This window comes from Bombina bombina, chromosome 6 (genome assembly GCF_027579735.1).
Source record: "Bombina bombina isolate aBomBom1 chromosome 6, aBomBom1.pri, whole genome shotgun sequence".
In the NCBI taxonomy this organism is placed as follows: Eukaryota; Metazoa; Chordata; class Amphibia; order Anura; family Bombinatoridae; genus Bombina; species Bombina bombina.
In genome coordinates, this window is record NC_069504.1 from 31,523,003 (window position 1) to 31,542,452 (window position 19,450).

The following is a 19,450-nucleotide window of genomic DNA, read 5'->3' on the forward strand; positions in this document are numbered from 1 at the left end:
TATGAGTTATGCTCTAATGTCTGCTAATTAGCACAGCCAGTATTGGTTCCCTAAGCACGTTACACAGAGCGACGCTGTAAAGCTGTAGTTTATGAGTTATGCTCTAATGTCTGCTAATTAGCACAGTCTGTATTGGTTCCCTAAGCACGTTACACACAGCGACGCTGTAAAGCTGTAGTTTATGAGTTATGCTCTAATGTCTGCTAATTAGCACAGTCAGTATTGGTTCCCTAAGCACGTTACACAGAGTGACGCTGTAAAGCTGTAGTTTATGAGTAATGCTCTAATGTCTGCTAATTAGCACAGCCAGTATTGGTTCCCTAAGCATGTTACACAGAGCGACGCTGTAAAGCTGTAGTGTATGAGTTATGCTCTAATGTCTGCTAATTAGCACAGTCAGTATTGGTTCCCTAAGCACGTTACACAGAGCGACGCTGTAAAGCTGTAATTTATGAGTTATGCTCTAATGTCTGCTAATTAGCACAGTCAGTATTGGTTCCCTAAGCACGTTACACAAAGCGACGCTGTAAAGCTGTAGTTTATGAGTTATGCTCTAATGTCTGCTAATTAGCACAGCAAGTATTGGTTCCCTAAGCACGTTACACAGAGCGACGCTGTAAAGCTGTAGTTTATGAGTTATGCTCTAATGTCTGCTAATTAGCACAGTCAGTATTGGTTCCCTAAGCACGTTACACAGAGCGACGCTGTAAAGCTGTAGTTTATGAGTTATGCTCTAATGTCTGCTAATTAGCACAGTCTGTATTGGTTCCCTAAGCACGTTACACAGAGCGACGCTGTAAAGCTGTAGTTTATGAGTTATGCTCTAATGTCTGCTAATTAGCACAGCCAGTATTGGTTCCCTAAGCACGTTACACAGAGCGACGCTGTAAAGCTGTAGTTTATGAGTTATGCTCTAATGTCTGCTAATTAGCACAGTCAGTATTGGTTCCCTAAGCACGTTACACAGAGTGACGCTGTAAAGCTGTAGTTTATGAGTTATGCTCTAATGTCTGCTAATTAGCACAGCCAGTATTGGTTCCCTAAGCACGTTACACAGAGCGACGCTGTAAAGCTGTAGTGTATGAGTTATGCTCTAATGTCTGCTAATTAGCACAGTCAGTATTGGTTCCCTAAGCACGTTACACAGAGCGACGCTGTAAAGCTGTAATTTATGAGTTATGCTCTAATGTCTGCTAATTAGCACAGTCAGTATTGGTTCCCTAAGCACGTTACACAAAGCGACGCTGTAAAGCTGTAGTTTATGAGTTATGCTCTAATGTCTGCTAATTAGCACAGCAAGTATTGGTTCCCTAAGCACGTTACACAGAGCGACGCTGTAAAGCTGTAGTTTATGAGTTATGCTCTAATGTCTGCTAATTAGCACAGTCAGTATTGGTTCCCTAAGCACGTTACACAGAGCGATGCTGTGAAGCTGTAGTTTATGAGTTATGCTCTAATGTCTGCTAATTAGCACAGTCAGTATTGGTTCCCTAAGCACGTTACACAGAGCGACGCTGTAAAGCTGTAGTTTCTTAGTTATGCTCTAATGTCTGCTAATTAGCAAAGTCAGTATTGGTTCCCTAAGCACGTTACACAGAGCGATGCTGTGAAGCTGTAGTTTATGAGTTATGCTCTAATGTCTGCTAATTAGCACAGTCAGTATTGGTTCCCTAAGCACTTTACACAGAGTGACGCTGTGCAGCTGTAGTTTATGAGTTATGCTCTAATGTCTGCTAATTAGCACAGTCAGTATTGGTTCCCTAAGCACGTTACACAGAGCGACGCTGTAAAGCTGTAGTTTATGAGTTATGCTCTAATGTCTGCTAATTAGCACAGTCAGTATTGGTTCCCTAAGCACTTTACACAGAGTGACGCTGTGCAGCTGTAGTTTATGAGTTATGCTCTAATGTCTGCTAATTAGCACAGTCAGTATTGGTTCCCTAAGCACGTTACACAGAGCGACGCTGTTAAGCTGTAGTTTATGAGTTATGCTCTAATGTCTGCTAATTAGCACAGTCAGTATTGGTTCCCTAAGCACGTTACACAGAGCGACGCTGTAAAGCTGTAGTTTATGAGTTATGCTCTAATGTCTGCTAATTAGCACAGTCAGTATTGGTTCCCTAAGCACGTTACACAGAGCGACGCTGTAAAGCTGTAGTTTATGAGTTATGCTCTAATGTCTGCTAATTAGCACAGTCTGTATTGGTTCCCTAAGCACGTTACACAGAGCGACGCTGTAAAGCTGTAGTTTATGAGTTATGCTCTAATGTCTGCTAATTAGCACAGTCAGTATTGGTTCCCTAAGCACGTTACACAGAGTGACGCTGTGAAGCTGTAGTTTATGAGTTATGCTCTAATGTCTGCTAATTAGCACAGCCAGTATTGGTTCCCTAAGCACGTTACACAGAGCGACGCTGTGAAGCTGCACTACAGTACCGCTGTGAAGCCATAATACTTACGATAACAGCTCAGTGACACATTCCTTGTCCCTCAGGATCTCCCCCAGTACTAAGCCAGACACTTCTGTCAGATAGTTTGAGCTTATCCTGTGAAAGACAAAGTATTAGCAAACAAAGATACAATAGATACATCTTAAAGGGACAGGAAACCCCCAAAGTTCTTTCATAATCTGGATAGAACATACAATGCTATTAGCAAATGTGCTTCATTCTCTTGTTATCCTTTGCTGATGGAAGAACATTGCATCACTGGCAGCTACTGACCACATCTAGTTAGCCAATCACAAGAGACAAATGTGTGCAGGCACCAATCAGCAGCTAGCTCCCACTAGTGTATGATATGTGCATATTCTTTTTCAACACAGGATTCCAAAAGAATGAAACACATTTGAAAATAGAAATTAATTTAAAAGTGTCTTAAAATGACCGGCTCTATCTGAATCATGCACATTTCATTTTGACTTTCCTATCCCTTTAAAGAGAAGTTGTGCTCCAACATTTTCTGTAATCCACGTCAAAGAAAAGCATCTGAATAAGTTTATTTTTTCTTCTATACATGAAAAGTAAAGTAAAATGCATTTTTAATTATTTTGCTGTCTACTTCTGATGCTGATTGGTTGATGTGCACTTCCTACTAATGCTCATTGACCAACAGGTACTTCCTGCTAATGCTCATTGGCTGATAGGTACTTCCTGCTAATGCTCATTGGCTGATAGGTACTTCCTGCTAATGCTCATTGGTTGTTAGGCACTTCCTGCTAATGCTCATTGGCTGATAGGTACTTCCTGCTAATGCTCATTGGCTGATAGGTACTTCCTGCTGATGCTCATTGACTGATAGGCACTTCCTGCTAATGCTACAATTTCTACTTTATGTGATACTAAATTATCTCCACCTGAATAAAATAAAAACACATCTATCTCACTATAATTAGCCCTAACCATGACACCCTGGCACCACTATTAACGCATACTCACATAATGAATCCAAACTTAAACCCTAACTCCCAATATATTTACATCTCCATAAGCTTCTTGTAACCCACACCCTTTACAAAACACCCAATACAAATCTCCCAATCACTAAACCCCCCTCTACATAACTGTCAACCTCATCAAAATTATCCCCCAATCATTCTACTCCATTTCTCCATCAGTAATTTCCCTAATCAGTTCTTCTGCCCACAGAATATACACCTGCCATACCCCTCAAATATAGAAATAAAACAAGTCCAAGGCAACCTTCCAAATCAACCTATTGCAGACATCCCAACCTGCAAAAACTCTTTTCAGGGAGGTGGCTTCTCCCGCTACTGCGCCACCCCCCCCCCTCCCAGTTATATATTGGACACCTTGAAATCCTAAATAAGATAGAGACTTATCACTAACGTAGCTTCCAACTAAAGTCACATTAAAAAAAAGTAGCTTTATTGCACAACCTCATACAACAAACCTATTTTCCAGTGATCATAAGCCTGTTGGTAGTATTTGTGTTTTATTTTATTAAAATCAGTGGTGGCTTTTTGGTTACTGATGCATGCTTTGAGGGTTCTATAACATCCCAGCAACTAAAGGCATTCCTTAAAGAAACACTTTTCCGGATTTGGGCCACATTGGATCATGGTACTTGGAGTTTCAGGGAGATTACACTCCATTTGCTGGCATCAGGGAGCTGCTATTACAATCAGGGAGACTCCCTGAACTTCAAGGAGAGTTGGGAATTCTGCTATTGCCTTTTCTATAAGATTTCCTGACTATTTTAAAATGCAAATAAATACATTTTCATTAATACATTATAGTATCTGTATAATAATAATATAATAGTTTGCAATTTATATAGTGCTTTTCTCCCTGTGAGACTCAAACCACTCTACAAATATACCAACATAAAGACTGTAAGGATGGTGCCTCTTTGATTGCTCACGGTAAAGAGTTCTAGAAAGTAGGGGCAGCATGGCCGAATGCTCTGGAGCCTGAATTTGTCCTTATTCTTGGCACTGAGAGGATGGATGTGTTGGCTGACCTAAGTGAGCGGGATGGGATGTAGAGTGTCAGGAGCTCTTTTAGGTACTGTAGGCCTTGGTTGTTTAAGGCTTTGAAGGTCAGCAGGCCAATTTTAAAATATGTTTGCCATTTAATTGGAAGCCAATGCAGGGAGTGGAAAACAGGTGTTATGTGGCAGGAGCGAGTTTGATTGGTCAGTAGTCTGGCTGCTGCGTTTTGTACCATCTCAAGGCGATGGAGTTCTATTTTTGGGAGGCCCAAGTAAAGTGCATTGCAGTAATCTAGCCTAGAGGATACAAATGCATAGATTAATGTTGGCATATCATCCGGTGGAATTAAGTGTTGTATCCTGGCTATGTTTTTCAGATGAAAGTAAACAGATTTTATTACGGAGGAAATCTGCTGTTTAAAAGATAGTCCAACGTCAATCAGCACTCCGAGGTTTCGTACCTTTGCTCAACTAATGAGTTCAGAGTCTCCAAGCTCCAGGCCAGTTGGATGATTCTGGGATATTTGTGATGCCCGTGGTCCCCTCACCAAGAGTAAATCTGTTTTGTCCAGGTTCAATTTGAGACAGCTTTTATTTATAAATTGCTTTTTTTATCGTAGTAGGAAACATTTCAAACAATACAAATAATTCAACATTCAGTCTGTTAAAAAAAAATGGCTCATACATGTACTTCCAAACGAAGCTGTGGCAGTTGAGGTTACTCTTGGAACAGCTTGTTGTATGTTGTGTTTTCGCAGTGCAATGAGAATCAAGTGCATTTTGACAGAAACAAAGTCCTTCGTGTCATCAAGCAAAGTTAATATCTTATAGTTAGACATAATATTGATCCTTCTAAATTGGCTACATTACATGTCTTCCTCAATGATAACATCAATGAGAGATTAATTTTGAATGTTATTAAGAGTACATAGTATATGTAGAGAGGTAGAAAGTAAAGAGAAGGGGAAAAAGGAAGTCTGGAAATTGAGAGGGGGGAAATATAACTGGGGAAGGGAGAGGGAAAATGCCGCGGAAAATCTGGATTCAGGTTGATGTGGGTTGGAGGGGTTTATAGTTCTCAGCTGTGGTCTGGGTGGGAATTGCTGCTAGCATCTGAAATCCAAGGTCTGGAGTCAGGGCATGATATGTATTTTAAGAGGAGTGGGAAGGGGGGATGGCCGTGTTCAGGGTACAGGGTGGGTGGCATATGGATTCCCAATAGAATTTAATGTTGTGGGAAAACGCAGATTTGTTTCTCTTGTAGTAACCGTATTCTTCAAGCGTTATGAGTTTGTCTGTTTTGGTTAGCCACATTTCTAATGTTGGGATTTCCAGTGTAGCATTATTAATAACTTTGCACGATTGATACATATTCTCAGCAACGTGGCTCTTATTTTACATTGCAATGGTGGGTGCTCATTTAGTAAGACTACTGTGGGTGTTAGTGTAAAGTTTTGTTCAGTGAATTTTTGGAGAATGTTTTCTATGTTACGCAAAAAATGCCACCACATGTGTATCATGTTTCCTTGTGAAGCGCATCCCCTCCAGCAGAGTGCCGAAGAGGCCGGATATATAATTTTAAGTCTGACTGGGGTCAGATACCAGTGGTGAAAGATTTTAAAATTTAGCTCCAGAATTTTGGGAGAGGTGGAAGATGTGTGCGTATTTTGGAAAAGCTTCTGCAATTGTTTAGTGTCTAATTCCATTTCTAATTCACGGTGCCATTGGACTGTGTAAGTAGGGAGGGAAAGGGATTGAGCATTATGTAGTAGGGATTTCGCTAGTGAAAGAGAGCCCTTGGAGATTGCACCCGAAAGGCATATCTGTTCAAAGGGGGTTCGGGGTCTGAGCAGGTCTTTTTTATGAGGAGATGTGTTTATGAAGTGGTGGAGCTGAGAGAATTTTAGCCATGTTGAGAAGGAGATGTATAGAACATGTTGTAGTTCCATTCTGTTTTTTAGTTTTCCTTGATTCAGATGGTTAACCATGGGTACTGAGTCTAGAAGCTCCTGAACTACCTATTCCTTATTATATGTTTCATATCCTCCCAAGAATTCTATATTGGGAAAGACCAGTGTGAGTGGAGAGGTCAGTGGGGAGAGGGTCGAGTTTGTCTTGAGTAAGCAGTCCCAGATCTTGAAAATATGCTTGTATAGGGGGGAATAATTAGAGGTGTATGTCTGTGCTTCGGAAGCCAGCAGAGGGGACCTGGTGTGGGAGCTTTGAGGAGTTGGGAATCCAGGGCTATCCAAGCCTTGGACTGTCCTCTACAATGTCAGTCAAGTATCCTCTGAATGACTATTGCCTGATAATAGGTGTGTATGTTTGGTAGACTTAAGCCTCCATTGTGTAAAGATCTAAACATTGTATTTTTATTGATTTGAGGTCAGGTTTTACCCCAAATGAAAGAGTTTCTAGATCCCTGTAATTGTTGAAGGTAGGATTTAGGATTTATTGGCATAGCTTGTAATATATAAAGGATCTTGGGTAGGATAGTCATTTTCACAGATTGTATCCTCCCCCACCAGGACAGGGGTTTATCTCTCCAGATGGAGAAGGAGTGCTGAATAGGTGTCAATAACAGGTTGTAATTTAGTGGGAATAATCACTCTTTGTGTGGAGACAGCACCACCCCTAGGTATTTCAGATGTGAAGGTTGGAGTTTGAGAGGGCAGATGTGTCTAAGGTCCGCAAAGTTTGTGGGATTCATGGACACATTAAGTATTTCCGATTTATTATAATTGATGAGGAAGTGAGAAAAGTTACTGAAGGTGTCAAATTCTGAAATTAAGGCTGGGAGGGAGTGTGCAAACATAGCAAGTTTATGCGATTGTGTGCCAACTTCGAGTCCCCAGATGTTAGGGTTATGTTGAATGCGTGCTGCCAGGACCTCCATAGTGAGTATAAAGAGAAGAGAGGAAAGTGGGCAGCCTTGTCTAGTGCCGTTATTAAAAGGAGAAACTTTGTGAAAGGACACCGTTTGTTCGCTAGTGTATAGATGAAATATTCGTTGTATCATAACATCACCAAATCCAAAGTGTTTAAGGGTTCCTTGTAGGAATTTCCAATTTAGTCTATCAAAGGCTTTCTCCACATCAGTAGAGACCAGAATGGCAGGGATTGTTTGTGTTTTTGCGTACTCCATTAGATGTAATACACAAATTGTGTTATCTCTGGCATCTCTGAGTTGGACAAAACCCACTTGGTCTACATGGATTAGAGTGGGTAAGATTATGTTGATACGCTGTGCGATGACTTTGGCATATATTTTAATATCACCATTTAATAGGGAAATAGGGTGATAATTGCCCGGTTCTGTGGGGGATTTCCCTGGCTTGGGTATAACCAATATATTTCTGTTGGGTTGGTTGAGGCGGCAGATGGGGGTATGTTGTAGGGTTTATTAATAAAATCTCTGAAGGTGTTGGCAATTGCCCTGCTGTCATGTATATGGGTGTCAGGGGTTGTTTGAGAATGTATGTAATGTTTGTATGAGTCTTAAGGGCTCTGGCTAGGAGGGATCCTGCCTTGTTGCCCTCAGTGAAGTACAGTTTACGAAGGCGTAGTGCTTTCATATGTGCTTCCTTATTTAATAATTCATTTAACTATTTTCTAGTCTTAAGTAATTGTGCGGTGTGGTGCTGGTCTGTAGGCTCTAACATATGCGAGGCCTTTATACTTCGGAGCTGTTGGAGTAAATAGTTATAGTGCTTGTTATAGTTTTTATTGAGGATGGTTTTTTGTTTGATAAACCCGCCTCGGATAACGGCCTTATGTGCTTCCCATATTAGGCTACTGGAGGAAGAGAGTGTTGTGTTATGTTGGAAGTAATCAATAAGTGTACGCAAAATTGTCTAAGTTTTCATCTAGCTGCCAACAGGGGTCTATAAGGGGCTTGTTGGTCCAAGTTATATATAGTGAGACCATGGAATGGTCTGGCCAAGGGGTTGGGAGGATCTCTGACAATTTTGCTAGTGGCAGGCTGTTCTGGTCTAAGTAGACATAGTCCAGTCTGGAGTAGGATTTGCAGGGATTAGAGTAGAATGTATAAGTTTTCTGTGAGGGGTAGTGCAATCTCCTCCTGAATAGAATTTGATATGGCTCCTAGGGAACTTCTGGGTAAGGCTCCTTTTTTGTTGGAGCAGTCCCAAGGTGGATCCATAGCTACATTATAGTCTCCAGCAAGAATTATAGTTCCCTTGGCTATTCCTATCAGCTCTCTAATGACTTTTTTGATAAATCAAGTTTGGCCTGTGTTTGGAGCATATATATTAGCTAGGGTAAGAGGGCGATTGTACAGGGTCGCTATCAGGATTATGTACATTCTTTCATTGTCTGTGAGTTTGTGTGTTAAATGGAATGGTGTATTTTGGTGGAAAAGGATCCCCACTCCGTTGTCCTTTGCACTGTTTGAATAGAAATAGCTTATCGGGAAATGTTTGGATGTGAATTTGGGCTCCGAGGTTTTAAGAAAGTGTGTCTCTTCTATGAAAACAAGATCTCCTTTGTGTTTATGTAACCAGTTTAATGCTATGGATCTTTTTTGTCAGGGAGTTGAGACCTTTAACATTTTGGGTTAGGATCGTAATATCAGGTACACTCATGGTGGATACTAAGGGGAAGGTCGCATGGAATTAGAATGGTTATGAATTGGATGTGAGTATATGGAAGGGTAGGGGTGTATGTGGATAGAATTAGCATTATTATGGACTGAGTCAGGGCTGATGTCCGCATAGTGTATAAAGACAAGTTTGTGAGATGAACCAAGTCCTTTGTGTAGTGTGGTGTGGGTTGCAGGCTTTCCAGATTTTTCCTTCTCGCAGACAGAGGGAAGCAGGAGTAGAGAAAGGTATAGGAGCAACAAAAAAAGTGAGAGGTATTATAATCTGCGGTCAAACAGGGGAAAAACAAGTTGATAAAACACATTGAACAACAAAAACAAAACACAATAACATATAAACTGCAAACACAATTGAATACAATACTTAAAACAGTATTTAAACCTGGGAGGGGGTAACATAGTGACCATAAATCATCACTAAGGTGGGCATTTTCCAATTGAATATGGTTATTCTATAACGTTTCTCTCCGGGTTTGGTAATGGGCCATTGAGTAGTCGTGTGTAGTACGACATGAATGGGGAAATTGGGTATAACTTAAAGAGGTATATATGTGATACTGGCTGGAGCTGTACGAAGATTCTCCTAGGGAGGAGAGTGTGACAGGACAAAATATATTTTACTACTGTGAGAACCAAAGTTATTGAAGACATAAAGATACTTCACCAAGAGTTGGTTTCAGTAATGGAGGTAGTCCCGATAATGGAATAGCTCAGGTGGGTTCATCTCGTCTTGAGTCATCTGGAGGGCAGGTCTTATTTGCTTCCTTTGGACTGTTGTCCAGCTTGATCATTGTGGCTTCGGCAGGGAGGGTGATGAAGAGCTTTCAGGAGTATCTGCGGGTTTGATGGGAGGTATGGATGGAGTTGGGATGTTAAGGCGTTTTCAGAAATGTTCTAGGTCATCTGGTGTCCTATAGGTGATTATACGTGAGTCATGGAGTACCTTTAGGGAAAATGGAAACCCCCATCTATAGGGTATCTTGAGATCTTGAAGATGACTAGTCAGGTATTTAGCTTCTCTTCGGTTTGTCAAAGTGATGACACTAAGATTGGCATAGATTTGTAGTATATCACCTTCAAATGTGATTTGGCGTAACTTTCTTGAGGCAAGCATGATCTTTTCCTTGTCTTTGAAGTTGTGGAATTTAAGGATGACATCTCTGGAGAGGGGGTTTATCCAGTGGTTTGGGGCATAATGCTTGGTGCGCTCGCTCCAGAGATATGGTAGAGGTATCATCCCACAGGAGAAACTGAAATAATTGCTGGAGGTGTTGCAGTAAAAGGTTGGGGGTTATCTGCTCAGAGATTCCCCTGATCCTAAGGTTCTGGCATCTCCCCCTGTTATCTAAGTCTTCCACCGGGGCTTGGAGTTGTTGTATCTGCATATTATGCACTTGCAGGGTGAGGTTTTGCATGTCTAGATCATTGTTATATTGTTCCATCTCTTCTTCAACTTGCATCACTCTTTCCCCTATGTCTGACACTTCTTTTTTGACCTCAGAAAGTCCATCTTTGATGAGTTTCCCTACCTGTGTAAGGAAAGATGTGACGTCTGCCATAATTGGTAAATTACTGAGGTCAGCTTTCGTTAAGGGTGTGGATGAGTCCATATCTTCTTTCTTTGAAAATCCATTACAGGCTCTAGCATTACAAGCTACGTGGGCCTGTCTCTATCTTGTTGTGCTGTGGAGCCTGTATTTATTTAACACATATACTAAAATACACTTTGTACCAGAAAAGTCTCTGACAAGAGGTGGTAAGATAGCGAGGTTGAATCTACTCACAGTTAGAAGCTGCTATTCAAGTGTGAGATATATATATGAGTACTTTATACTCTCCCAACCTGAGTTTACCTTACAACATAATCTACCTTGATAGGTAGTGTTTCTCTTAATTAGTACCCACCAGATAGCAATGACTATATTACCTGGGGGGTATACAGAGAGATAGTTTATTAGAGAAGAAGTCACTTGTGTGAGGTTTAAATATAATCTAAATCCTCAGCAAGATTGTATATAACAATGAAATAGATTGCCAAAATAAGCAATGGTATAAAATCTACAGGTGATCAGGTAGATATCAAACTTTTCAGAATGAGAAACTGGTAGTTATAACCCAAGAAATCCAGGAATGAAAGGGTTAAACAAAATGAGAACTTATTGGCAATAATAATGGTAATTTAAGCCCAAATTTCACATATGTTGAGGATATCCAATAAATGATAAAGATGAATCTTCACACACTCACACAAAAACGATCATACTAAAATATATACAAAGTCCAAACACTCCTTAATACATATTCACTTATGCAAGTTTAGATATTTCCACAGTTGCAGTAATAGTTCCACAATATAGCAACAGCAGATAGCGGTTTTGCAATAAAGCAGGTAAGCAAAGTGTTAGCTGAATATGCAGAGAAGTCAATTGCAGGCTAAAGCAAAGGTGATTGAGTACAAGCTTCCGGTAAGAACACTGATACAAAAGCGGCAAAGTCCGGAGATAATAAAGGATGTTTATAACAATATTTCCAACTTAAGTTGATGCAAGAACGATACCTTACTCAGAGTTCACCATACATACATACAGCTCCGTGTAGATGGAAGTCCGGTGTGAATGTGTCTAACATCCGGAACCCCGGGGAAAGTAGATCTGTCCTGAGATGAGGCAGATGCAGTGATCCAGTTGGAAGCCGGAATGGCTTAACAAAAAGTAGCTCACGGAATTGCAGCAAAAAGTTAGATTATAAGAGTAAGTAAATAAGAGTTAACTTTGAATACTCAGGATAAACAAAAACTGATACTAGAATAAACAAAGCTTGACCTGAATTAATAATCAAGCAAATGAGAAGTTCTTAGCAAAAACTGTTTGTGCTTCAATTTTCAGGCAGAGCTAGAGTGCAAATGACTGCCTTAAATAGGATGCTAGATAGAATGGGAGGGGACATACCTTAAAGGTATATCACATCAAGGTCTGTATAGGAGTCCGCTATTATGGGTAATTGCCCTGAGGCTCTCAATGGATGCAAGCTATTGGAGTGGCTTCAAAGTGGCATTATAGCCTGAGGTATATTTATATTTGCTGTGCTTGACATTGGAAGCTGAAGATGCTAGCATAAGTAAGGAAGTTAGTGCCTGCAGCTGTCAGTGTGGGATTTTAAAACTGTGCATCGTGTGTAGGCCTCAGGCGGGCAGGCAGCACATTCAGCTTGAGGAATAGGGATGGAGATACGGTCTTATTGCGTTTCTGTGCGTCTCTCACCCCAAAATGCTCTCCTTGTGTCTCTGCTGCTAGGTGTGGCTATTGCAGCCTTTTTCAGGTCCCGGATAGGTTTAATAATTGCCTTGGAAGGCGCCCGTGATACGGAGCTACATTGCTATGCGGCCATGATGGTCGTTGGCTGGCTACGCCCCCGCATTCATAAATTCTATGCAGTCTGTTAAGCAACTGTTTATGTGCGGCATGCTGGAGCTGTAGTATCTGGAGCAAAGGAGAAGTAGAGTTGTGTGTCATCAGCGTAACAATGATACCTTAGGCCATGCCGGTTAATGATGTCCCTCAGTGGTAGTAAGTAAATTGCGAATAACATGGGAGACAGGATGGATCCTTGTAGAACTCCGCAGGCCAGTTCTGTCGGTGCTGATGAGCTTGATCCTGATATTACTCTCTGTCATCTACCAGCGAGGAAAGATTTAAACCAGTTAAGGAGTGTGCCATATCCAAACAAATGGTGTATACATATGTGTGTTTATCCTTTTTAAAGATACTTGGGCCCTTTGTACTTACACTGGAAGGTAGCACAGATTTGACTTACACGATTGTAGTAACCCTATATGTTATCCTTGTATTAAAGTGTCATTGGGATCCTTCAGCGTTAGTATGGAGAATATACTGTTTGGCCTTTGTCTGATTATTGTGCATACATACATATGTGTATACACCCTTTTGGATTGGGTTCATAGAGATGCTTGAGCCCTTTATAACTCACGCTGGAAGATAGTTTAGATATGATTGCCTGGTATATACTATTGCAGTAATTACACTATAATCCTTGTATTAAGGTGTCATTTGATCTTCCAGCGTTAGTATGGGATACACATTGTATGCCTATAAGGATATTGTCATTATGTATACCCATATTCAAAACCCAAGCACATTAAAATTAACTAATTTCTTTGGAAACATTAGTACTTTCTGAATGAATAACTTGATGCTTGAGGAATTATTCCCTACAAACTGTAACATTTACAAAATATAACATCATATAAATAGAGAGGTTTAGACGGTGTCAATATTGTTTAAACCATCTATTGATTTAAGCATTAGCTCCAAATTACGTATTCTTTGCTTAAACTACTGTTAACATACGTTTGACAAAAGAATGTTTCATTGTATCGGACTATGAGGCCTACTTATGAAGCCGTCAACTTTCTTGCATTCGACGGCTTGCCTGACATCGCCTAACATCGCGGCCGCTGACCTGTATAATCTCTCCATATTTATTAAAAAAGCTGTCAAAAAGCCACGCACCAAGTACGGGGTGTTGAGCAGTGGACTGTTGTTAACTAACAGTCATCCATCTCTCTGCTATTCGGCTTTTTCCCAGCTTTATTTATATACTGTCACTAAACACCGCCACTATACTAAAATGTTTAACCTCTATCCTGCCGCTCCTGGAGCCCGCAGCCACCTAAATAAAGTTATTAACCCCTATCCTGCAGCTCCCGGACCCCGCCACAACTAAAAAAAGTAATTAACCCCTATCCCGCTGCTCCAGGAGCCAACCGCAACTCTAATAAACTTCATAACCCCTATCCCGCCATTCCCCGAAACCACTGCAACTAACTAAATTTAATAACCCCTATCCCTCCGCTCCCGGAGCCCAACGCAACTAAATAAATGTATTAACCCCTTAACCCCTGGCCTCCCATACCACTTCCACTTACTAAACCTATTAACCCCTAAACCCCTGGTCTCCCATACCACTTCCACTTACTAAACCTATTAACCCCTAAACCCCTGGCCTCCCACATCACTACCACTTACTAAACCTATTAACCCCTAAACCGCCAGCCCCCCCCCACATCGCCATAAACTAAATTAACCTAATAACCCCTAAACCTATTAATCCGCTAACTTTACATTAAAATTACAACATCCCTATCTTATAATAAATTTAAACTTACCTTTAGAATTAAATTAAACTATATTAAACTAGTAATTAACCTACCCTAAATATTATATTAAAATTACATTAAACTACAAATTAAATTAACTAAATTACATAGTTAAAAACCTAACCCTACTCAAATAATTTAAATCTACTATTAAAAATTACAAAGTTACAAAAAAAACAACTAAGTTACACAAAATAACAAACACTAAATTACACAAAATAAAAAAACACTAAGTTACACAAAATAACAAATATATTATCAAATATTTAAACTAATTACACCTAATCTAAAAGCCCTATGAAAAAAAAAGCCCCCCCAAATAAAATAAAAACCCTAGCCTACACTAAACTGCCAATGGCCCTTAAAAGGGCCTTTTACGGGGCATTGCCCTAAAGAAATCAGCTCTTTTACCCGTAAAAAAAAAATACAAATACCCCCCCCAAAAGTAAAACCCACCACCCACACAACCAACCCCCCAAATAAAAACCTAATCTAAAAAAAACTCAGCTCCCCATTGCCCTGAAAAGGGCATTTGGATGGGCATTGCCCTTAAAAGGGCATTTAGCTCTTTTTCAGCCCAAACCCCTAATCTAAAATTAAAACCCACCCAATAAACCCTTAAAAAAAACTAACACTAACCCCCGAAGATCCACTTACAGTTTTGAAGACCGGTCATCCATCCTCAACAAAGCGGCAGAAGTCCTCATCGGGTTTAGGGGTTAATACATTTATTTAGTTGGGGCGGTGTCTGGGAGCGGCAGAGAAGGGGTTAATACATTTATTTAGTTTCGGCGGTGTCGGTAAGTGGCGGGATAGGGGTTAATAACTTTATTAAGTGGCGGCGGGATCCGGGAGTGGCGGGATAGGGGTTAATACATTTATTTAGTTGTGGCGGTGTCCGGGAGCAGCGGGGTAGGGGTTAATAACATTATGTAGGTGGCGGCGATGTCGGGGGCAGCAGACTCGGGGCTTATGTTAGGGTGTTAAGTGTAAACGTTACTTTTATTCTAGCAGATGGGATATCTGGCAGCAGCGAACATGAGCTTTCGCTGCTTTCAGGCTCCCATTGATTCCTATGGCATCCGCGGCCTCCAGGGCGGCGGATTGAAAACCAGGTATGCTGGGCCGGAATAGTTAGCAGTTTGATAACTTGCAAAAGTAGTCAGATAGTGCCGAATTTGTATTCGGAACATCTGTAATGATGTAAGCATCGATCTGGGTCTGACTGAGACCGGCGGATTGTATGTTACGTCACAGATTTCAACTTTTGCCGGTCTGTAGGCTTTGATAAATAAGGCGAATCAGGCTCTCCACAATTACGCTGCGGAATTCTAGAGTATTTGCGGTTGAAGGCTTGATAAATAGGCCTCCATATGTTAAAAGACTAGGGTTTATATTTGCAAATGATTGTTAAAGTTTTTGTAATCAATCTAAAATGTATATACTTCTTTTGTACCTTTAATTTTTTGTAAAATATTCTACCAATCAGAACCCAGAGAGGGCTTCTTAAGTTCCTATGTGTGTGTTGATTTTAAGGACTATGAGTACGGCTCTCAGACGAAATGCGTTAGTCTGTAGTATGGGTATTGTCCCTCTATGTTTTAGTAGTATTTGTACAATAAAAGTTAATTTTTACTTTAGATCAGCTACTGATGATTTTTTTAATTTTTTGATATATCAAATTTTTGCCTAAGTCAGTAGCTGTGGCTGCACTGCCATCTGGAGAGATTTCCTACAGATGGAGCTTGAGGACCGTGTTTCTGGCGAGTATTCAGACTTGCCAGAAACAAAAGTTATTGAGCAGCGGTCTAAAGACTGCTGCTCCATAACCCTGTCTGTCTGCTCTGATGAGGCGGACAGGAATCGCCACAATACAACCGATCGAGTACGATCGGGTTGATCGACACCTCCCTGCTGATGGCCCATTTGCCGCGAGTCTGCAGGGGGTGGCGTTGCACCAGCAGCTCTTGTGAGCTGCTGGTGCAATGCTGAATACGGAGAGCTTATTGCTCTCTGCATTCATCGATGTCTGTTGGACCTGATCCGCACTGTCGGATCAGGTCCGACAGATATTTGGTAAATCGGCCTCATTGTGTTGCACTTTATACAGCCTCTGGGAGACACCGTGATATTCAAGCTTTATTTGAAATTAGGCCAATGCCCACCACCACCCAGGCTAAGGGAAAATGCTACCTTCAATGAGAACTGTTAATGTGATTGATATCCCCATTGCAGGATCTTTCCAAACAGCTGGAGCTGCAGAAAGGAACATTGGATACCGAACATGGAGTTCCTTGAGACCCCATTCCCCATCGCAATCAGGAAGCGCTGGTTGCTAGCTCAGTGACCTCACCGTGAGTACGAGGACACAGAACATGCTCAAACCTCGTAGTGTAGTGGACGGACAAGAGTCCGGGAGCAGGGACCGTGCAGTGAAGTGATGGCTGGGACCTGAAGCACAGCGGGAAGGTAACACAGTGTAATTGAGGGTCACGGGACTGCCGGGCGATGTACAGGAACATAGAATTGTTACGGCACTGATCTTGCTGGAAAGCGCTCGGTTTGTTCTTGAAATTTTGAGAACCTAATTACAAGAGCGTATTCCTTCTTTCTTACTGGCCTGTTGGGTTTGAGTTTGGAAGCTACATGTTACCTAATGGACATAAGTATTTTGGACATTGTAAATACTTGATATATATCCTTAACATAAAGGTGCATTGGTCTTTTTGTGTTTAATGCTTATATCTGGACAGCACTTATATTGGTTTAATATATATATATGGCATATGGCGTTTTGAAGGTGCTAAAATTGACGAAAATTCATAAAGAAGTATATTCCTTATTATAAGGCAGTTACCCATAGTGCTTTAATGTACATTCCTTTTCTTCCAGTTGGGTTGCCACTACTTTTTCAATTATTTTCCCCAGAAATGGGAGGTTGGATACTGGTCTATAATTAGTCATGCAGTCTGGGTCTAATAAAGGTTTCTTTAGGAGTGGTTTTACCACAGCTTCTTTAAGAGGATCTGGGAAGTCTCCAGTTTTTAGTGAACACTGCACTATTCTTGTGAGGGCTGGGGTAGGGATGGGCGAATGTTTCGCAACATTCGAAAAACGGCACGAATTTTAACACATTCATTCGTTCGAATCGAATTTCGAATGTTTAAATAACATTCTAACATTCGATTTTCGAATGTTCGGTTTTGAATTTTACGATTACATTCGAAAATATTCTTTTTGAAAAATTCGAATTTAGATTGTAATAGTATTTCTAATGCTTTTCCTTTAAATGTAATATTCGAATTATGCAATATTCGAATTCGAAAAATTCGAATTTAGATTGTAATAGTATTTCTAATGCTTTTTCTTTAAATGTAATATTCGAATTATGCAATACGTGTATTCGAATTCGAAAAATTCGAATTTAGATTGTAATAGTATTTCTAATGCTTTTTCTTTAAATGTAATATTCGAATTATGCAATACGTGTATTCGAATTCGAAAAATTTGAATTTAGATTGTAATAGTATTTCTAATGCTTTCTTTAAATGTAATATTCGAATTATGCAATATTCTATATGGAAACATTCGAAATGATATATTTGTATCTATTTATGTATCAATTTACTAGATTCCAGCCCTACCACATGAACTATTGAACTTCTGAATAGTATTTGTTAAATAGAATGTTAAATTCGAAATTTCGAATGTGGACATTCGATATAATTATAAACATTCGAATTCGAAAGTGACATTCGAAAACTGTAAATAACATTCGATTTTCGAATTTTTAAGAATATTCGTTCTTATCGACATTCGAATTTAGAATTCGAATTTCGGTAATAACATTCGTTCTACATTCGAAATTCGAAAATTTACACATTCGCCCATCCCTAGGCTGGGGCGAGTGTTTCAATGCAACCAGATATGACTGATTTGTAGCAGGGTCTAAGTCACACGTAGTAGGGTGCAACTTTTGTATGGTGTTTTTAACTCCTTTTATATCCACATTTGTAAAAGTGGACCATAAACTGGGGCAATCTGGCATTCCATGTCGTGGTTCTGGTGTGTAATTGTTTGGCCTGCTGTGATAGCAGCTTGGAATGAGGAAATCTTGTCACTGAAGAAGTTAGCAAATGCTTCACATTTATCCTAAGAAAAGTTGGTGGGGCTAAGCATGCATGCTGGTCTGCAGAGCCTCTCTACTGTGCGAAACAGTTGCCTGGGTCTATTGTGGGAGAGTGAATTTTGCGTGATAAAAATAAAGATTTTTTTCGGAGTTATCTGTATCAGCGGAGTATTTTGGTCTAAAGGCAAACACCATAACAGTAAGAAACATTAGCGTGAGTTTATAATATTGCATTCTGCAGTTTCAGCTGCACATAAAAACTTAGAGTAATTGCTAATAAACGGCTAATAATTACGAGTTTTGCGGTAAGAGCTGCTCGGTACTAACTTGCAAGTTATTGCACCGCTAGCTTCCCTACAGCGCTGGTATAACAGGTTTACAAAATCTCGGCATTAGCAGGCAAAAAAGTGAACGTAGAGCAAAATTGAGCTCCATACCGCACTCCAATACTTGCACTGCTGAAAGCTGTGGTGAGCTGGTTTTACGTACTCGTGCACAATTTACCCATAGACATCAATGGGGAGATCCGGCTGAAAAAAAGTATAACACCTGCAAAAAAGCAGCGTAAAGCTCAGTAACGCAGCCCCATTGATTCCTATGGGGAAACAAAATTTATGTTTACACCTAACACCCTAACATGAACCCCGAGTCTAAAAACCCAGAATCTTACACTTATTAACCCCTAATCTGCCAACACCTACATTATACTTATTAACCCCTAATGTGCCGCTACGGACATCGCCACCACTATAATAAACATATTAACTCCTAAACCGCAGCACTCCCGCCTCGCAAACATTAGTTAAATATTATTAACCCCTAATCTGCTGTCCCTAACATCGCCACAACCTACATTACTGTTATTAACCCCTAATTTGCCGCCCCCAATGTCGCTGCCACTATACTAAAGTTATTAACCCCTAAACCTAAGTCTAACCCTTACCCTAACACCCCCTAACTTAAATATAATTAAAATAAATCTAAATAAAACCTACTATTAATAACTAATTCCTATTTAAAACTAAATACTTACTTGTAAAATAAACCCTAAGCTAGCTACAATATAACTAAT

The 19,450-nt window shown here is 40.3% G+C and overlaps 1 protein-coding gene across 3 annotated transcripts in view; it reads right to left on the reverse strand.

Moving 5' to 3' along the window:
* Window positions 1–19,450, reverse strand: part of LOC128662555 (uncharacterized) — a 204,142-nt gene that overhangs the window by 63,539 nt on the left and 121,153 nt on the right. For all 3 annotated transcript variants that reach the window (XM_053716347.1, XM_053716348.1, XM_053716349.1), the window contains one exon: window positions 2,460–2,546. In XM_053716347.1, the coding sequence (XP_053572322.1) occupies window positions 2,460–2,546 (87 nt within the window). The remainder of the gene's footprint in view (window positions 1–2,459; window positions 2,547–19,450) is intronic.